We start from the raw sequence: 18,452 nt of genomic DNA, 5'->3' as shown, positions 1-18,452 counted from the left end.
GTGCTGGAGCATATCCCAGCATGCATTAGGGAAGAATCAGGGGAACGCCTCGGGCAGGTCAGGGCATAAATTACGTTAAATGTTGTGACAAAAGCAGAGCTGAATTTCGACATCCAGGCCAGTAATATTGACGTTGCTACAACCTGAGGCCTGTACTACGAAGCCAGTCCAACATCCTCAGGGTATCTTCTCTTTATCTGGCTTCACCAACCCGAACAACCGAGATCACGCTAAGCGGTCCTACGACGCTGGTTATCAACTCTATAAATCAACCCAGGGTTTCTCAGTCTGGCTGTGAGCGCGTTCACATGAATGGGGCGGGGTTTGCAGCATCTGACCAATCACAGACATGGACAAGTCCACAGACTGCAGACAGACAGGAAGAACGTTTAACAAAGAGTAAACTATATTGGACAAATTCGAAGAAGTTAAACACTTAATCCAGACTAACAGTAACACAGTGAAGCTGCCAAATGCAGGAAGGACAGCTGGTGAAAGAAAAAACTCCCGATGTGTGAATGCGTAAATTAACAGACTTATTAATGCAACGGAACACTCAAAAGTCAGCTATAGACGTCTAGATATAAATAGCTTTTAAATGTATAACTGATGACTGAATTACACATAATCATGCCCAGTATAACAATGCGGCGTGTATGACTATTTCAACCTTCTTTCAGCTGCGTGTGAAACAGACTCGAGCAAGAAAAAAATAAATATAAAAACATAATTCAAAGCGGTAAACACCCACAGCATACAGCCAGCTGTCCTTCCTGCATCTGTCAGTTTAAACTGTGTTGTTTATAGTCTGATTATGACTGTAACTTCTTCATATGTGTGTAATATTACCATACAATCACCACACTGAGCTCTGATTGGTCTCTGACAAGGTGCTTTTATACGAGTTGATCTCTTATCTGGAACATAACCTGCTCCGGAGCAGGTTAGCTGTTCAGCATCAGTTACCATGGTGATCTACCCCGGTAAGAAGTGATCCACCTTCGTAGGATGGAAAACCCTGAAGGGTTAAACCCTGAAGTTACCTCGCTAACGCCAAATCCTGCTTTGTAGTACAGGCCTCTGGTTAATGTTTTCATCTGAAACCTGTTTACCGATCAAGATAACCACGTGTTCATACTAGATACCAGAAGAATACTTTCAGGCCTCAGCAGGCAGCGTAATTCACAGCTCCTGGCTGCCATAAGCTACATGTGGCCACATCCTGTGAGATCAATAGCACCAAAATAAGGCAGTTAAAGGGGTATTATAACACTCTCCACCACAAGAATCCACAAAAGGAAAGCCAACAGGCTGATCGTAGCCTGCACACCTTTAGCAGTCACTTTCTTGTTGTTCAGTTAGCCTTGAGGCATTGAAAAGAGAAAAAGTAACAATCCCAACCTGCCATCAAACAAGACATAAATTAAAAAAAACAAAAAAACAAACATTTATTTGGCTTGGAGATCTTTAGAGTTTTGCTTCCTCTAGTGCAGCACAGTAGAGTTCCAGTGGTCTCTCTTTCGCTTAACTCTTCAACTGCTTTCTGATCCGGTCTACATGTTCCATCTCTGTTGCAATCATATGGCCAGGTGCTGTGGATCTCGTTAGCTCCGGTTGTCGTTTAGGCCTCAGAGGCAGCCTGCGGTTTGAGTTGAGCTTTCTCCATGGCAGTGCCGTAAGGTAAAGATCGCTTGAAGAAGCCGAACTACAAGAAAACAGGAATTAGAAATGAGCACATAACAAATTAGTTTATGAGAATTTTTAAATCTTCGTTTCACAGCAGCACCGACCTTGTATAGGACGTAGATGAGCAGAGCCAGAAGCAGTAAACCAGCCAGAATGGCCAAGATGATTATCCACAGAGGAACGGAGTTCTCAATATCTGGCTTATTCCACACCACTGGAGTCACCACCTGAGGACAAAAGCATCAGTTTCATTCAACAAAGAAAATGAAGATGATATTTCTGCACAAAGAATGAAAAAGATGTTAAATACCTTTTTGTGTCCACTGGGAACATGTCTGGGTAAGATGGCATAAGGCATCTTCTCCACACTGTATCTGGCCAGGCACTCCAGCACATACTGCTTGTAAGCTCTCTGAAGGAAGTGACAACAACGCAAGTTGAAAAATCTGATTCAAAATTAATGCAATCCACCAGTTGTACACTAGGTGGCGACAGAGACCGCATGCTTCTGCATTCCTATCCTATGAGAAGCTGTGATACCAGATAATGAATTTTCAATACATTCACACATATGCCTTGGGGGTGGTAAATAGTCTGACATGGCATGCAAACTATAATCTAGATTCTTGTTAGCAACTGTTGTCCCATTTGTTGAGGCAAATATGTGAAACTGCACATACTGGCAGCCTTAAGACCTGATCCAGAATCAGCACAAACCAATATGTGAGACTGACTACTGCAGCTGTGTACCTTTGCCAGCTGCACATTTGTGGTTTTAACTCTAAGTGTTTTCTTTTTTTGATGCTTAAATGAAAAATGGCTTCTAACTTCCTGCCAAAGCCTGGCATCAGAAAATACACAGGCACTGGTGGAAAAAGACCAATCTATAGTGCACAGCCTTTTCCTCTGCCATGCCTTTATCATCTGGTGTGCTCATGTACAGCACATGTCTAGTGAGTTTGTAAGGCAAGGCTCATCTCTGACAAACCTCGATGAAGGTCTCGGCCCAGATGCGGGAGCGCACTTTGAGGATGGCAGTAGTCCCCTTCTCCAGCAGACCCACGGTGCACTGCAGCGCCCAGCACTCCGTATTAGAGCAGGACTACGGAAAGAGAAACAAAGGAGTTTAAGTGGCAGTAGGCAGAATATTTTTGGCATCATATGGCAAAAAATCCATAATAACCTTTCAGCATATTGTAATTCAAGTGTTCTGAGAGAAAACTAGACTTCTGCTCCTCCTCATGGCTCTGTTTTCAGGCTTTAGAACATCTAGCCCGTGACGGGAGACTTTGACCAATCACAGGTCATTTCAGAGAGAGAGCGTTCCTATTGGCTGTTCATTCAACGAGGTAGCTGTCAATCACTCGCAAACTCTGATCAAACGGTCAAACTAGGCAGCGCTGATCAAATATGAATCAATATTCTGTTACTGTAATGCCTATTATTCGGGTAAAATGTGTTTAGGAACATCTTGTAGTGTACTGTTTAGCTGTAAAATGAGAAAGTGTACTCCGGCTGGTGGGCGGTGCTTGGTATTTCCTCAACTGATCTCAACATGGCTGCCGGGTCACAAACTTTCTAATTTTACAGCTAAACAGTACACTACAAGATGATTCTGGAAACATTTTACAGAAGAAATAGGCATTATAGTAACAGAATATTAATTCATATTTAATCAGCGCTGCCTAGTTTGACCGTCTAATCAGAGTTTGCCAGTGATTGGCAGCTGCTCAGAGATGGCAAAGCTCCAGCTCTGCTCTGATTGGTTGTTTTCAGGACACAGAGGAACATGATTTTTTCAGATTACCTGTCTCTTGCATTACTGTCAGGATATAGTGACCTTTTGATAAAAAGTACTTTTTTAAAGATTTCCCCAATTCTACTCACTGCTGCTTTAAGGCGATATTAATTAAATGCAAAATAAGTTTTGTTTAAGTCATTCTTGTGCATAGATAAAAAACTGGATGTAAACGCCTTTGAAAGTCGTACAGGCAAAAGTGAAAACTGGTAGAACAGATTTGGGAAGGTCAAATAAAGCCATGTTAATGCTGCAAGTCGAATAAATATAACAAAGAGCCCAATGTTATGATCACTATTCCACGCCTGCTTCAAATTAAACTGAAGGAATGTCATGAGACTGTAAAAATGCAGCATGCGCCACTCTCATTATTGCCCCACCACTAAAACCGACCCATTTTTCTCAAGACTGTAGAATATATCATTTTAATTAGATCCCCATAATGCAGCTCAGCACGTTTAACATTCTACAACATGCACACTGTGTTTTAGAGGCGGCGCTGCAGCTAGACCACCCCCAGATTGAGAGGTTTCAGCGGGTTTCCTGCGGGAGCGCATTAGTTTACTTATTACACCGAGTAGGCCAAACACAGGAGGAGAAGAGAGCACCCGTCTGGTTCCCTCAGGCTCAGTGTTAGACAGACTTAATGAGGGTATTCAGACAGACAGGGAGCGTATCAGTCCACTTCCTCCTGGTAGACCTCCTCGATGCCCCAGGGCACCGGGGCCACAAAGGTTTGTGGAAATGACTTGAACGTGGACCAGTGCCAAAGATGCCTCAGACCCAAGGCCTACATATCCTGGGATTATGTGGGCAGGATCTGGAGCTTGGGGGCATGGAGGCTGTTCCCACAGCTTCATGAAATAACTGGCCTCACTACACAGCTGCTGCACACTGTTGGTACTGCATTTGGTAATTATACACTTATAAATGTTAGTAATCACTAATAAATAAATAGTGGGTTGCACACTTTGTAATAAACCCTCAAGACGACAGTTACACATATCCAGATCATCGGCAGGCTTTTCCAGAAGCTGCCCATCAGAGGACCTTCCTGATTAATTAAAGGGATAGTTCGGGTGTTTTGAAGTGGGACAGTATGATACTTATCCAAAGTCAGTGTATTACCTACAGTGGATGACGGTTGGTACACCCCCAGCTTGGAAAGGCAGACAGGAGTTACCACACTGAACCAAAGCAATGTACTGCTGTGGACGGGGCCGGCAGCAAAACGTGTTTTAGCCACCTAAAAGAAAGGCTCACCTAAAAAAATCAATATCAATTTAAGTGTTCTCTATATTTAGAATATTTTCACTGCTTTACCTAAAATATTCCAAATATAGCGTACACTTAAACTGATATGGATTGTTTTATCTGGGTCTTTTTTTAGGTGGCTGAAAAAACGCTTTGCTCCCGGCCCCGTCCACAGCAGTACATTGCTTTGGTTCAGTGCGGTAAGTTCTCCAAACTGGGCGTGTGCCGACCGTCATCTACTGTAGGTACACTGACAATGAATAAATACCTCGTGCAACCCCACTTCAAAACGCCCAAACTATCCCTTTAAAAAACTAAGAATGACAAGTGTGCTGCTGTCAGATGAACACCCGGCAGAGAAATCACAACCTGGCAACCCCCAAAGTAGTTTGAATGGCTTATAACTGATCAATAAGCATTAGTTAATATTAGAAAGTGGTACCAAACATCTAGGCTTGCAGAACAGCCAATACATCCACATTTCTACATATGAGAGTTCTGCAACAGAAATTTAAAAAATAATTATGTAAGTAGTAATTATGAAATGCCTTTCGATTATTAGTGCAATTAAAGAAAGTCCTTTGTTCTTTATGCATAGCTCAGCTCTTCAAAGACCAAGCAGGTCATTTTAAATTCTCACACTATGACCTAGGCTGACAGCTTCACCCAAGCATTGCTAAACACTAACACACTTTGATCAAGAGACAGAGATGTCTGTCCTCCTCAGCTTAAAAATAAATAAAAGAAGTGCAGACATGCGGGAAAGAGGAGAATGGGGTCCTTCATACTAAGGTGTCATTGGACATGCTTGATAAACGAGCACGGTTAGGAGCGATAGGCACACAGACAAAGACCTCTTTGGTGGAGGCAGGTATCCACAGACAGGCAGGGAGAGAAGCTACCTGCAGCTGGGTGGATCAATAGGGCCAGTGTATGGGGGCTCGGGGGCCTCACAGCACCCAGAGCTCAAAATTAGAGAGCAGTCTGTGAAGTAACCAGTGCATCACTGACAAAAAGCCTCCCACGTCCCATCGGCCTCTCCACCCCTCCACCACTACTAAAGGCTCTTTAATGTTAATCACCACAGCGGGACAAGCCTGTGCCCTCTGACCCTTCCCTTTTAATGACATCATAATCTAATTACCCAATCCCAGGAGCCTCATGTAGAGAGAGCAAGGGCCAGAGTCACTAAAATACAGCAGATCCAGACACTTAACTTAAGGCAATTTAAGGCAAACTATTTGCTATGTAAAGATATAGAGGAGTAATGTGTACCTGAGCAGAGAATGAAGTCGCTCTCCCTCTGTGTGTGTTGTAATCCGAGCTTCACCGTGCTTTGTTGACGTAGCCAGGCCGGCTTTTAGTACATGTTCATGCTGTGCCCTACTGGCTAGCTCACGGCCGCAACTCTGCACTGCGCTCATACAGTCCCGACTGACGGCAGTCACGGAAGTGTAGCACTCATTTTCACTGTTAGCACTGCAAGCACCGTTAGCTATGAGCCGCCGGCTCAGTCGTCGCCATGTTGAGAACCATGCGGAGGCAATAGAAATGCTCCCAATCTCGCATTACCACCTTAAAATTTTATACCAGCTTAATCAGCATGTTAGCATTGTCACTGGGACTATGTTAGCATGCTGCCGTTAGCATTTAGCTCAAAGCAAAGCCTCACAGAGCTGCTAGCGTGGCTGTAGCCCAGGGGTCTCCAACCTTTTTTCTCCTCTAAGAGCTACTTTGACTAAATGAAAGTGGCCGAGAGCTCCTCATATTTTATAATATTAGTAACATTTATTCACATTGTTCAGCTCCACCCAAACCAGCTGAATAAGCTTCTTTTGTATGAACATTTAGAAAATGTTGATATCCAACATTCACATTTTGTATCAAAACATCTTAAATTCAGCAGCATGTGCATGTGTTTTTTTCTGTATGCATTTCTTTACATTTTCAATGTGTCAAGCTCACACTATTAAATTCACATCAGATTAATGTCATAGAACTACTTGTCCTTATTTTCTGTCTGTCCACATATCACTGCATCACATCACTTCCCTTCACATTCCCTTCATCATTTGTAGTTCACATGCATGGATTACATGCATTCAGTCTTTTTAACAGTTAGTGAGATGACCTGTTGTCATGATGACGACTACAGGCCGGTTAACGTTACACTCACCGGAGCTTAGTTTGCTGTAGCTGAAAGACTTTCTCCTGTACCATGTCAACATAACTGAAGGTGGAATTAAAAATGCTGTGTATAATTAATATTGTCATCTGTCTACTCAAATAAAGTTTGACTGTGAAACAGAAATGTGTTGTGTTGCTTACAGTCACTATTTACTACCTGTACCCTTCTACATGCATGACATCAAATTAATGTTTCATATCAGCTGTTTAAACAGTATAATTACATAAAGCCTTTGTGAAAGAACATGTTATATTTATCTCAGATGATGGGAGTTTCTGCTGGTTCTTGCAGACTAACAGAAGTAGGAGCAGACTCTGCTCATAGTTACGAGGCGGACGGGAGAGAGTCACTCCGTGGGCGGGGTCACCTAGCTGGAGGTTCTAACCGTTGTTCTTACAGGAAATCCTAATATGGCATGAAATTCGTCACCGACGTGACTGGAGTAAGGAAAAGCTGCTCACTATTTTTTTAGACCCATTTTCTGAGAGATGGAGCAGGAAAAAAAGAGAGAGGATGGTCTTTATGACACTATGGTGGCCTGTAGACACACTGGGGACCTTTAAATGTTCATCTGTTAGTCTTGTTCTGAACTTAGATTTCATGACACTCATGTCAGAAAAAGCTGCTCACAACGTTATGTAGACCCAAACAGAGCAGACATTTTCAGAGCTGCTTGGGTGAAGGTTCTTATAGTTTTCTGGCTCTACTAGGTTCCAGAAATGCTGTGACACCTATGTCCACCTTCATGAAGGGGTTGGCAATAAATGTCACAAGTTTCTCAAAGTCACTGGAATCTGTCTGCAAACTCCCTGCCCAAGCGTGGACAGTAGGTCACAGTACTTGTGTACGTTCACAACGTCAACTGCTCCTGCATGGCTTTCCAACATCTTTGGACACTGAAGGGGAAGTGCTGAAACTTTTTGTTTTTCACTTGCTGAATGTAAAATGACAGTTTTGCTTTGAACGCCTTAACAGCGCTGATCATATCACATCTGTTTTTATCTTTACCATTGTAACTGTAGGTTCAAGTGATTCACTTTCTCAGTTACAGCCGTCAGGAATGCAAGATCAAGTAGCTACTCAGCATCAGACAACAGGCTGGTATCTTCCTCCCTTGATTGATGAAAGTGTTTTTGTGCTTCGTTAGGATGTGTGCCACTTTAAATGAAGCCCTCTGCTGCAGCGTTGGCCTTCTTCGTCGGTTTGGTAAACGGAGACTGACGTCTTTTAAGCGTTGTTTTCAGCTCCTTTACCTTCTCTGTTGGTAGACTGCTACCAGCTGGAAAATCCCCGTGAAAAAGTTGCCATGGACTTTGGTGAAGTGGCGCTCGACGTTACATATTCTACGACTGACACGCTCACAGAACCGAAAATAAGACGCACACACTTGTCATTCACATTCGTGAAAAAAAACTCTGTTCCCATTCCTCATGAAAATAATTTAGGATGTGTTTTGCCTTTTCTTGGCCTGGCTAATTCTCCCCGGTCATTGTCCAAATCTGGTGTGTGCTCGCTAGCCTGCTAACATCTCCTAATGTTACGGCGTCACTGATGTAACCAAACTTGGCAGCAGTGTAACGCGTTTAATTGACAGCTGATTGGCAGATAATCAGTTTGTGTAGAGAGTACAAGAGTACTTATCAAATTAGTTAACATATTCTTTGAACCTTTAGCGAGCGACTCAGAAACGGGTCGCGAGCGACGTGTTGAAGACCCCCGCTGTAGGCGCAAATGCTGCGTTCGCTGCCGCGGAAGTGTAGTACCCCCCTCCGGTTCCCTCCCAGGTTAACACTCTCAGCTCTGTCAGCTGTTTTGTGTCTGTTGTGTTGCCCTTGTTTTCACTTTTAGCGGTGTTAACACCATTAGCTATGACCGCCAAGTCAACTGTCGCCATGTTGAGAGCCGTGCAGAGGGCAATAGAAATGCTCCGAATCTCACATTCAGCACCTTTAAACCAGTTTTTTTATTCAATGCAGAGTCCTGACCTGCTCTGTAAATGACACAAAAATCATTTTAACTCCATAACCACATTAACCCTAAACTCTAAACTCAAAGCTCCTCATTTCCTCACTTTCAGGTTACTTTAGACCTTCACCTTTTGGCCTGATATGATCATCCATGCATACAATACATTACATTTATAGAACTTGACTATCCCCTTTAAGCATCTTACCAGGTTAGTCAATGAAGCGAGCTGGTTCCTGTGGACGTCCCTCCTCTCGACGCGGTGCTCGTGGGCCTTCAGTGCCAGGATGGGTGGTTCTGTGGACATGTGTTGGAGCTAAAGCCAGAGAAGAGAGCACACACACACACACACACACACAACCCATTAGGACAATACAGACGCTGATCTCACTATAGGCAGAAGAGCACACCCTTTCTGTCAATATAAGACCCTAATGTGAGCATGACCCTGAGGCTTTTTGTCATTATCAGAAGCATGTGAGCTCTCCCTCCAACACACAGTACTTAGCAATTCACCAGGGAGGGAATAAAAACATTAGATCACACAGCTAAGATAGATGACCACTCACAAGCCTGCTCAACAATGTGTGAAGCTTTGGAAGGTAAACACAAACAACTGCACTGAAATGCTTTGCCCACAAAATGCAAAAATGCTTGGTATCAGGGGGCGCGCCGCTGGATGTCTCGAAGATGAGTGAGTCGCTGGGTGAGGTGGTTCATCAAGCTGCTCTGAGCAATGGAAGAGCCGGACTTCAAAGCGGTGGTGGGGGTAAGTGTGTCCTGGGTGGGGCTGAGAGGCTGGGAGGAGGAGGTGGGTGTGGGCCGACCAGCGGGGACTGCCCAAACTGTTTAATCATACATCTGAGGTGGGAAAGGGAGATTTCACTGTCTGATTTGGCCTCATTGTGACCCCTGAGAGGTGCGCACAGTGCATGCGGCACACTTACTTTTGAGGCCCAGGTGGTTCATGTTTCTGTCAGAGGTGCAGTGATGGGGCCTTCGATGGAGAACTCCAGAGGGTAAAGCAGAGTCTGACCCTGGATGCTGAGGGGGCGAGCGCAGCTCCAGCAGGTGTGTGCTGATCCGGCTGGGCCCATTGTTCACCAGCTGGAATAAAGGAAATGAAAAAGGAAAACTTTAGTATGCAAAGTATTCGAAAACTTCAAAAACAGCGTGATAGTTTATTTGGTATAGCTGGGAGGTTGCAACAGATTTTTTGTTTTCCCACGCTGAAACGTTCATATTTGGCATATTTTCTTAATCTACAAATAGGTCACCTAAAGTAGATCGCTGTTAAATCTCACAAAAAGTGGATCAGCACAGCCTGGGAAAACTGCATGATCTAGAGTACGTTTTTCTTCATTCATATGAACAGTAGGATCTGTTTTCCATCCCAATCTGCTCAGCCCCGATGAGTGTGCACAGCTAACAACACGGCGATTACCTCATAGATGTGTTCAACTGCAGGCCCGACATCCTGCTCCACCCCATAGTTTTTGGTCACCTTCCAGTTGGCCGGCGGGAAGAAGACCTTATCTGGTCGAGACACACTTTAAAAAGAGAAGCGGGGTATGTGAGAAAATGCGTGGGAAGGCACCAGCAGAGTCTTAATGAAATTCCAAAAGTTCAAATGAGGGGATCCTAACGCTCGACTCACCCCTGGAGGATGACATCAGCCTGAACAACCACCTCCAGCTTGTAAGATACGACCTCACTGTGGGAATTGTTCTCATTTTTACTGTGGAAACAGAGAGAGAGGAAAAGATTCTGATTAGCTGACATCATCCGTATCAGTGGTGCTGAGCCACACGTACTCTCTTCTATAAATTGTTAGAGTCTCTGATGGGTGTTGACAGCGAGTTGTACCTGCGAATCTGCAGCTCAAACTGAACGTTTTGTGCGTGTCCTTCAGCCGTGGCACTGTTGAAGCGTAGACCTGCCCCACAGCTGCCGAGAGGAAGATACAACATATCAATCATCATTTAATCACAAAACATGATATATTCCATTAGCCTACTACCTCACAAGTAACAGAGAAGGAAGTGGGTGGGTAACCATTTCTTGTCCTTAACTAAAACTAAAGTCTGTGTGACGTTTCTAGACTCTATTACAGCACTGATAAAGGGGTATCTCTCAGGGTTTTTTTTCAACCTGGAAACCTATTTCCTTCCCCCCATTTTTTGTGTCTAAGTGACTAAAAGGGACAATCATTTTCTGAAATTGATCCAGTATTGAGTGGTGCAGGGATGAGTCCTAAAACCCAGAAATGAGTTTAGCATTTTAGCACCTTCCGATTCCATCGTCTGGAAGTCAATGTTTTTTTTTAATGTTCTTTTAATTAGATGCCTGAAATAAGGTCTGTGGTTAACACAAGTTGAAGAGATTTTAACCTTATAAAATACGTCAGTAAATATCCCACTCATGAATTCTGAAGCCTTTATGTGTCTTAAAAAAGGCGGTTGCTAACAAGTGGCGAAATGTCGACACGTCCACCTTTACAGCCTCGTTGTGTACGTATACGTTCGTTTATAGCCTAACGTTAGCTTTTTACTTCTGCCAATTGCATTCACAATCATAAAAGTGGTGTTCATTTGTGGAGATTATTTTGCTGAACAAAATGTGTAAGAATCATAAACGTTTGTTTGCCACAAAGTTTATTTTCTGCAATAATCCAAAATCCAATGAAAAAATCCCATTGGCTTTTGTCGGCGACGTTAACTTTCTGGTTGGCCAACAAAAATACGTCATCCCTGCAGCACTCTCTTGAGAGACGGCAACCGTTATACGGGCTGGAATGTAATCGCTCGAGGCAACTCCTCACCTTCAATGTACGTCCACTAAAAGGGCTTGTCTTTGCCACTGACAGGCTCAGATTGATGTTATAAATCTGACAACATTATGGAAAGGACCCTACAGAGAAATAAAATGTTTTTGTTACCTTTTGCTTTCTGTTTGTTACTGTGTCATGTGACTTGTTGCTGGAAGACGAGAGTGGAGAGAGGAGTGCCACGGGACATGGGACACCGGTGTTGTCATTTTGTTGTGTTGGACTACAGAAAGTGTAGCTTAATGTTATCTAAAAGATTTTCAATGTCATGGCTCAATACTTAGCTGATTTCCACAATGTGGATACGACGCAAGATTTTAGAACAAGACTTTTCCGAGCAAAAGACTGAAGTTTCCTTGAGCAAGACATTGAACCCCGAGGTGGCTTTACAGCAGCCCACTGCTCCTAAGGATGGGTTAAATGCAGACGTCAAATTTCATGTATCTACCTATACGTATATGACGAATATAATGAAGTTTAAAGTTTAAAAGTAAGAAAAAGGTTTAATTTCTCTGTTGGGTCCTTTCCACAATGTAGTCAGACACTTATAACAATCTGAGCCTGTCAGTGGCAAAAAGAATCACGTTTAGTGGCCGTACACTGACGGTGAGGAGTTGCCCCGAGTGATTCCATTCCAGCCTGTTTAGCTGCTGCTGTCTGCAGTGTTCTCCCTCAATGCTGGACCAATTTCAAACATTGTTGTCCCCACTATTCACAAAAACGGGCGGGAAAACCCCTCTCTACTGTACTCATCTCATCCATCTGATAGATATGGGATTTTCTTGGGTGTGTCGGTCAATAGAATCCTCGTCTATTCAGCAGACAGATGCATCACACGTGGGCAGGTCCAAAATGTGGCCGAGAGTTTCTTCCTTTATCTATAATTTCAGATCCATTTGTTTTCCACACAAGCTGGTTCATAAAGTCCCTCTGCGTCTACCTTTCAAAGAGCTACCTTATCAGATCAATAATGCTGCAATCGGAGACCTTCCAAAAGAACAAGTGAGCATATTCAACAAATCGTTTTGAAAGGTTTTGTCTATCTCTTCCAGTTAACATGTAGTTGACAGTCTTCCTCTACAGACATATTAAAGCATGCCAGCTTGTGGCTCATCATTAAAAGGGGAACTCTACCCAGCAGGCGCTGAGGGGGCACAGTACTTCCTGTCACAACATTTCCTAACACACTGTGACTTTTCCTGTGCTGTTTCACACCCAACCTGCGGGATGTCATGCAACTTGTTTTCCTGCAAAGAGCGGACACTCATCAGGCACAGAGCGAAAAAGGGAAAAATATTGTCAAAAGACAGCAGCGTCCTTACACTGGTTCCAGACTTCATTGGGTTGCCCAAATCACAGCTGAGGTATCGAGTTTGGTTCTCTGTCTCATAGCTGCAGGTCAGCTGGGTCAGGCTCTGAGGAACAAGACGACGGAGGATTTAGTGAAACCACAGTAAAGGACAATCATCAAGAAAAAGACAGACGGCTGTGATCCTTTTCTAGTCACCTCATTGTTGCGTGCGATTCCGCTGTAGTCTGCTTCAGGGGGCAGCACCACATACAGCTCCGCCTCGTATGCCCCTCCCTCGCCCTCATTCCTGGCGTTGAAAGTCAAGGTCAACTGGTTGTCATCGCCCAGGTAGACTTCCTTCCTGTTCCTGAGGACCCAAGCAAAGAAAAGGTTGATCACTAATAGGGTCAAAGGTCAGGTTAAATGGTGTCATGACTGAAATATATATGGGTAGACTAGGGTAAGACACCCCCCTAAAATCATAACAGAAGTTATCTCAAGACGCTTTAGAATTTATTAGAACACTATTATCGCGATATCTATAGAAACATTTAAAAAATAATAATGCTAGATGACTGAATTCATTTTTAAATATGTCTCTTTTTTGGCAAATTAATTACACTCAATATATGAGTGTAAGGAGGTGGAGAGCGAGCATAACCGTATATACAGTATAAAATGAGGGGCTGGATTTTTTACCCAATATTACCATATGTTGTGTATACTCGCGCTCATGTGACCATGGTATAGTTCGTTAATAGCATACGTTAGCTTTTTTATTCTGGCGATTGCATTTACATTTAAAAAAATCATAAAATTGATGCCTAGTGGGGGCGTCTTAACTCAAAAATCCTTCTCTCACATATTACAAAAAAAGTATGTTGTTTTTTGTTCAAACTAAAGGACCACCCTCCATATGATTGTCATACTAACAGTGAAAACAATTTGTGTATGTAAATCCTTGTAAGTCTTACCCTGGTCTACCTCTCTCTCTCTCTATATATATATATATATATGGATAAAGTTGTGTTACGCTGTTGTAAGAAAAGGACATTCTTTGTTTGTGTCTGCTGCTAGCAGAGTGGGCAATAAATTGCTGTTGCTTTAATGAATACATTTTCAGGCTTTGTGTTTGGCATATCCTTTTTTGTTAAGAAAAAAAACCTCACATCGATTTAGATTCATCTCACAAAGCCCCACCATTAAATGGAAACTTTTCTGACGTGGTCATAAAGTCATACATGCTTAATAACACAGAGTAGGACTGTTAAACAACTCCCCCCTCCCTTGCTTCCTCTCGCTCCCTCCACCTCTCCCCACAGCTAAGAACAATGAGAAATTCCATTTGGAGGGCCACACAGACGCTTTTAATTACAGCCCGCTCTCATAAAGCAGAGCAGGAGAGAAAGAGAGGAGAAGATTTCTGAAGCTGGTCCTCGGCCAGCCTGCGAGTCGGCCGGAGTCTGACTCTGACTGGCATTGTGCTTTTTAAACCAAACAAAAGGCTCAAAATAAGAAAATGCCAGAAAACCTTAAAGCTTCCCTGCGAGGTCGGACATGTTATGTGCTTTGGCAGCGGAGTAGAAGAAACAACATTAGCAGGAATGATGGATACTTTTTTTAGATCTGAAATTCCACTAAATCACAGCCGTCCCATCAACCCCTCTTACTACTTCATTTACAACAGAGCAGACAAAAACATCGAGCTATTATCTTAAATTGCTCCAATCACACTTTCTACGGCTCAGTTTCCTGAGGTCGCACTTGGACGGAGCGAAGCACTCACAGCAGGTTGTTCCATGTGTGATGGATCAGCCATACATCGAAAGAAATGGAGGCAGATGGAAGATAAATATAGGAATGTGAAATTGAAATGACAGAGCGGGGAAGGGAGTTATCGGGGAGGCTGTTATTTTTGAGAAAACTGCTAACAGATTTCTTGAATCAAAGTGTGGAATTAAGGCAGGGTGCTCCTCCTGACGGCTTCAGAACATAAGGCGATGTTGGGACTCTGCCACACGGCTCCCATACTTTCCCCTTTCATGTCTCCTTCACTGTTTGCCATAGCACCTGTAGAGCAGAGCTGCTTACTGTTTTCAGAGGACAGCGTACCCCAACTCTACTGCAACACACTATTAACAGTCCCTCTCTGCTATGCTAAACTAAACAAAGCAGTGGAACAACAAAAACAGCTGTATTTACACTCCCCATTTGCACAGTGGAGGTGAAGAGTTCAGTGTTCACAGTTTACCATGCATTACCCATCACAGTCTAATTAGGGCTGTCAAAGTTCACGCGATAATAACGCGTTAACGGAAATTCGTTGTAACTAGGGCTGTTAATCGTCAAGTATTTAATCCTCTTATCAACATGGGAGGGGCATAATGCATTCTTTATGCAAATGCATGTATATATTTATTATTGTAAATCAATTAACAACACAAAACAATGACAGATATTGTCCAGAAACCCTCACAGGTACTGCATTTAGCATAAAACAATATGCTCCAATCAGCATACAGGCTTGTTGGGCTTGAGCTAAAGTGAAGATACTGGCAACATATGAAACTAGAAAGTATAAAGAGGCATTGGTACCAACCATGTCATACTAGCTTGTCGTGAAGGAGGCTAAATAACGCTCCAAACTTGCACTAATTTTTGGCGAGGAAAAACCGGCTTGGCCATTTTCAAAGGGGTCCCTTGACATCTGACCTCCAGATATGTGAATGTAAATGGGTTCTATGGGTACCCACGAGTCTCCCCTTTACAGACATGCCCACTTTATGATAATCACAGCTGTTGTTGCCTGTTGGGCTGCAATATGCCATGTTATGATTTGAGCATATTGTTTTATGCTAAATGCATTACCTGTGAGGGTTTCTGGACAATATCTGTCATAGTTTTGTGTTGCTAATTGATTTGCAATAATAAATATATACATATATTTGCATAAAGCAGCATATTTGCCCGCCCCCATGTTGATAAGAGGATTAAATATTTGACAAATCTCCCTTTAAGGTACATTTAGAACAGATAAAAAATGTGTGATTAATTTGCGATTTATTGCAATCAAATATTTTAATCGATTGACTGCTAATTCTTATATATTTCCGGAAAACCATGGGGTTTGTAGAAATATATAAGGAAATGAAGAGACTCACCCGTGAACTGCCAGCTTCAAGTCAGGAACACAGATGTTGTCCTCGCCACAGTCCAACAGAATCTGAGCCTAAAAGATGCACATTGGAGGGGGTTGGTGGATAAAAAGGTGTTAAGGGGCTGCAGACAATGTTGATGATCATACTAATAGACTAAAACACACTTCTTTTACACGTGAGGAGAATTAGGCACACAAGACAAACCAAATGTCTGTTTATGGGAGACAACAGGATGAGTGTAGCAAGATGTGACATGTGGGATGACTAATACATTCCACCACCCGGCCTCCCGACCACCACCCGACACACACCTGCACCGCAGTCCCCCTTATCTACAACACATCATCAGACAATTACAAACAGTGCTGGGACAATGTCTGGCTCAGTGAGGTCATGACAGGCACAGACTCACCCCCCCGAACTGTCCCAGCTGTCCCGGCCGGCACACACACATGCTTTCTGTTTGAGACAAGGAAATGATGAGCGGGGGAAGAGTCCAGTCTGGAGAGGCCGTGCCAGAGGAGATACTCCTGTGGAGCTCGAGCAGCAAAGCTGCCAGCACCCAGCTCTCACCAGTCCCACATCACAGCGTTACGTGGCACACCGCGCTTTCACCACACGCTACACCACCCAGCGAACCACAGCTTGTATAGTATGATCATACGGAGAGGGAGGAGCCTAGAGAAACTTACTGAGACATAGGATATCTATGTTGACCTGAAAAGCAGAAGTGGGGGGTTCAGAGATTACAGTGGAAAGGAGCAGAAACACCGCTGGATAAGCGGGGGCAACCGCTGAACGTGTGGCAGGGCAGCAGCAGGGAAAGCCCTGCGGATTGCTAAATTGCTGCGCCTTGTGACAGTGTGATGATGCTCATGATGATGAGGATAATAAATAGAAATGGAGGAGGAGATTAGAGAGAGCCAAGCGCCCCCCTTTTCATTACACTATCCAGGGGCTCTAATTATGGACACCATGGTAACCACCATGCTAACTTGGCCACATGTGCACCCTGTATGTCTGAGCAGGGCAGGAAAGTGACGTTTGTAGGCCCATCACTGTAGTTAAACAACAACAACACTGACCTCAGCATGTGACACGATGAGGGCAAGCACCACGCAGTAAAATCAAAACTTGGCAAAATGAGTGAAAACCAATTGATCAAATTCCCACTCATTTGGTAAGATGTTATTATTTTAAGAACAATGGGCCTCATTCACCAATATCTTCCTAAGATTGGTCTTAAATTTGTTCTTGAGAAAAGTCCTAAGAAACGTCAGATTCACGACATGTTCTTAAACCACAGACTTGTTCGCATGACTCCCATTGTTCTTGTAAATTGAAAGTGCCAGTTGATCCTAATTAGCAGCATAGGTAAACGCCCTGGCAATACACATAAAAGGGCATGAGACTGAAGGGCCGTGTGCACACAGACAATGAAAAGACAAGTTGAGAGAATTAAGTCAAGAATGCCCAAACAAAAGAGGGTGGAGCATCAGACTCCAAACGTTCTGAAGTGGAGGTACTGCAGGTAGTGAATGCCAAATGAGCTGTCATGTTTAGTAGCGTCACTAGGCCTATAAATAGCATGATTGATCACTAATTATTGGATGGCAAGATTCCCAATTAACACACCTGATGTGAATTGAAGTGTTAGTATAGTGTTTATTTATTTAAAAGACCATAATGCTTTATAAAATAATGAAAATTATTAATTAAAGGGACTGTATGCAAGTTTTTACGCAAATAAACGCATTTTAATTGTTTTTTATTGCCAATGTGTGAACAGGTTTTAACAAATGAGACCTTCCGCGACTTTCTGGGTTTCCTCTATCAGCCTGTAGACTGCTTTTAATGTGAAGAACCCAGGCCCATTTTTCCGGGAAAATCCAACGGATGTGACGTCATGCGCGCTCAAAAGTGCCTTTACTCTCCTCAGCCCCGCTACAGGGCTAACAGTGTGCAACCATAACTAACGTTCAGTTAGAAATGGAGTCCGCTAACGGCAACAAACTACCAACACCCACCACAGCTCAGACTCCAACACAAACTCAACAGAAGCACAAAAAAAAACAAGTTATGTCTCCTGAAGCCCGTCTTGCAAAACAGGAATGTGAGCGACGTCGGGGAAAAACTAGTGTTGTGGGAGAATAGCAGAGCCAGTGTACGTGGGAAGTGAGTGATGTAGCAAGAGAGAGAGAGCGGCGGTGAAACGAGCGGAGCGGACGAGAGTTAGTTTAGCTTTGAGAAAATCAGTGAATGTTCAGTGGAAGTTGCCGTTTGTG

General features: G+C 43.4%; 1 protein-coding gene across 1 annotated transcript in view; it reads right to left on the bottom strand.

Moving 5' to 3' along the window:
* Positions 1-963: 963 nt before the first annotated feature.
* The window catches only part of itga5 (integrin, alpha 5 (fibronectin receptor, alpha polypeptide)), a 51,741-nt gene continuing 34,252 nt past the window's right edge, over positions 964-18,452 (bottom strand). The window contains 15 exon segments of the mRNA XM_037773686.1: positions 964-1,705; positions 1,791-1,913; positions 1,997-2,098; positions 2,675-2,788; positions 9,100-9,207; positions 9,840-9,880; positions 9,883-9,943; positions 9,945-9,998; positions 10,336-10,441; positions 10,549-10,629; positions 10,758-10,782; positions 10,785-10,827; positions 13,041-13,133; positions 13,226-13,376; positions 16,171-16,238. Of these exon segments, the coding sequence (XP_037629614.1) occupies positions 1,622-1,705; positions 1,791-1,913; positions 1,997-2,098; positions 2,675-2,788; positions 9,100-9,207; positions 9,840-9,880; positions 9,883-9,943; positions 9,945-9,998; positions 10,336-10,441; positions 10,549-10,629; positions 10,758-10,782; positions 10,785-10,827; positions 13,041-13,133; positions 13,226-13,376; positions 16,171-16,238 (1,254 nt within the window). The 3' untranslated portion in view covers positions 964-1,621.

The sequence above is a fragment of the Sebastes umbrosus genome, chromosome 6, assembly GCF_015220745.1.
Source record: "Sebastes umbrosus isolate fSebUmb1 chromosome 6, fSebUmb1.pri, whole genome shotgun sequence".
Taxonomy (NCBI): domain Eukaryota; kingdom Metazoa; phylum Chordata; class Actinopteri; order Perciformes; family Sebastidae; genus Sebastes; species Sebastes umbrosus.
The sequence above is the reverse complement of the archived record's forward strand: the minus strand, read 5'-3'. Positions and strand labels throughout refer to the sequence as shown.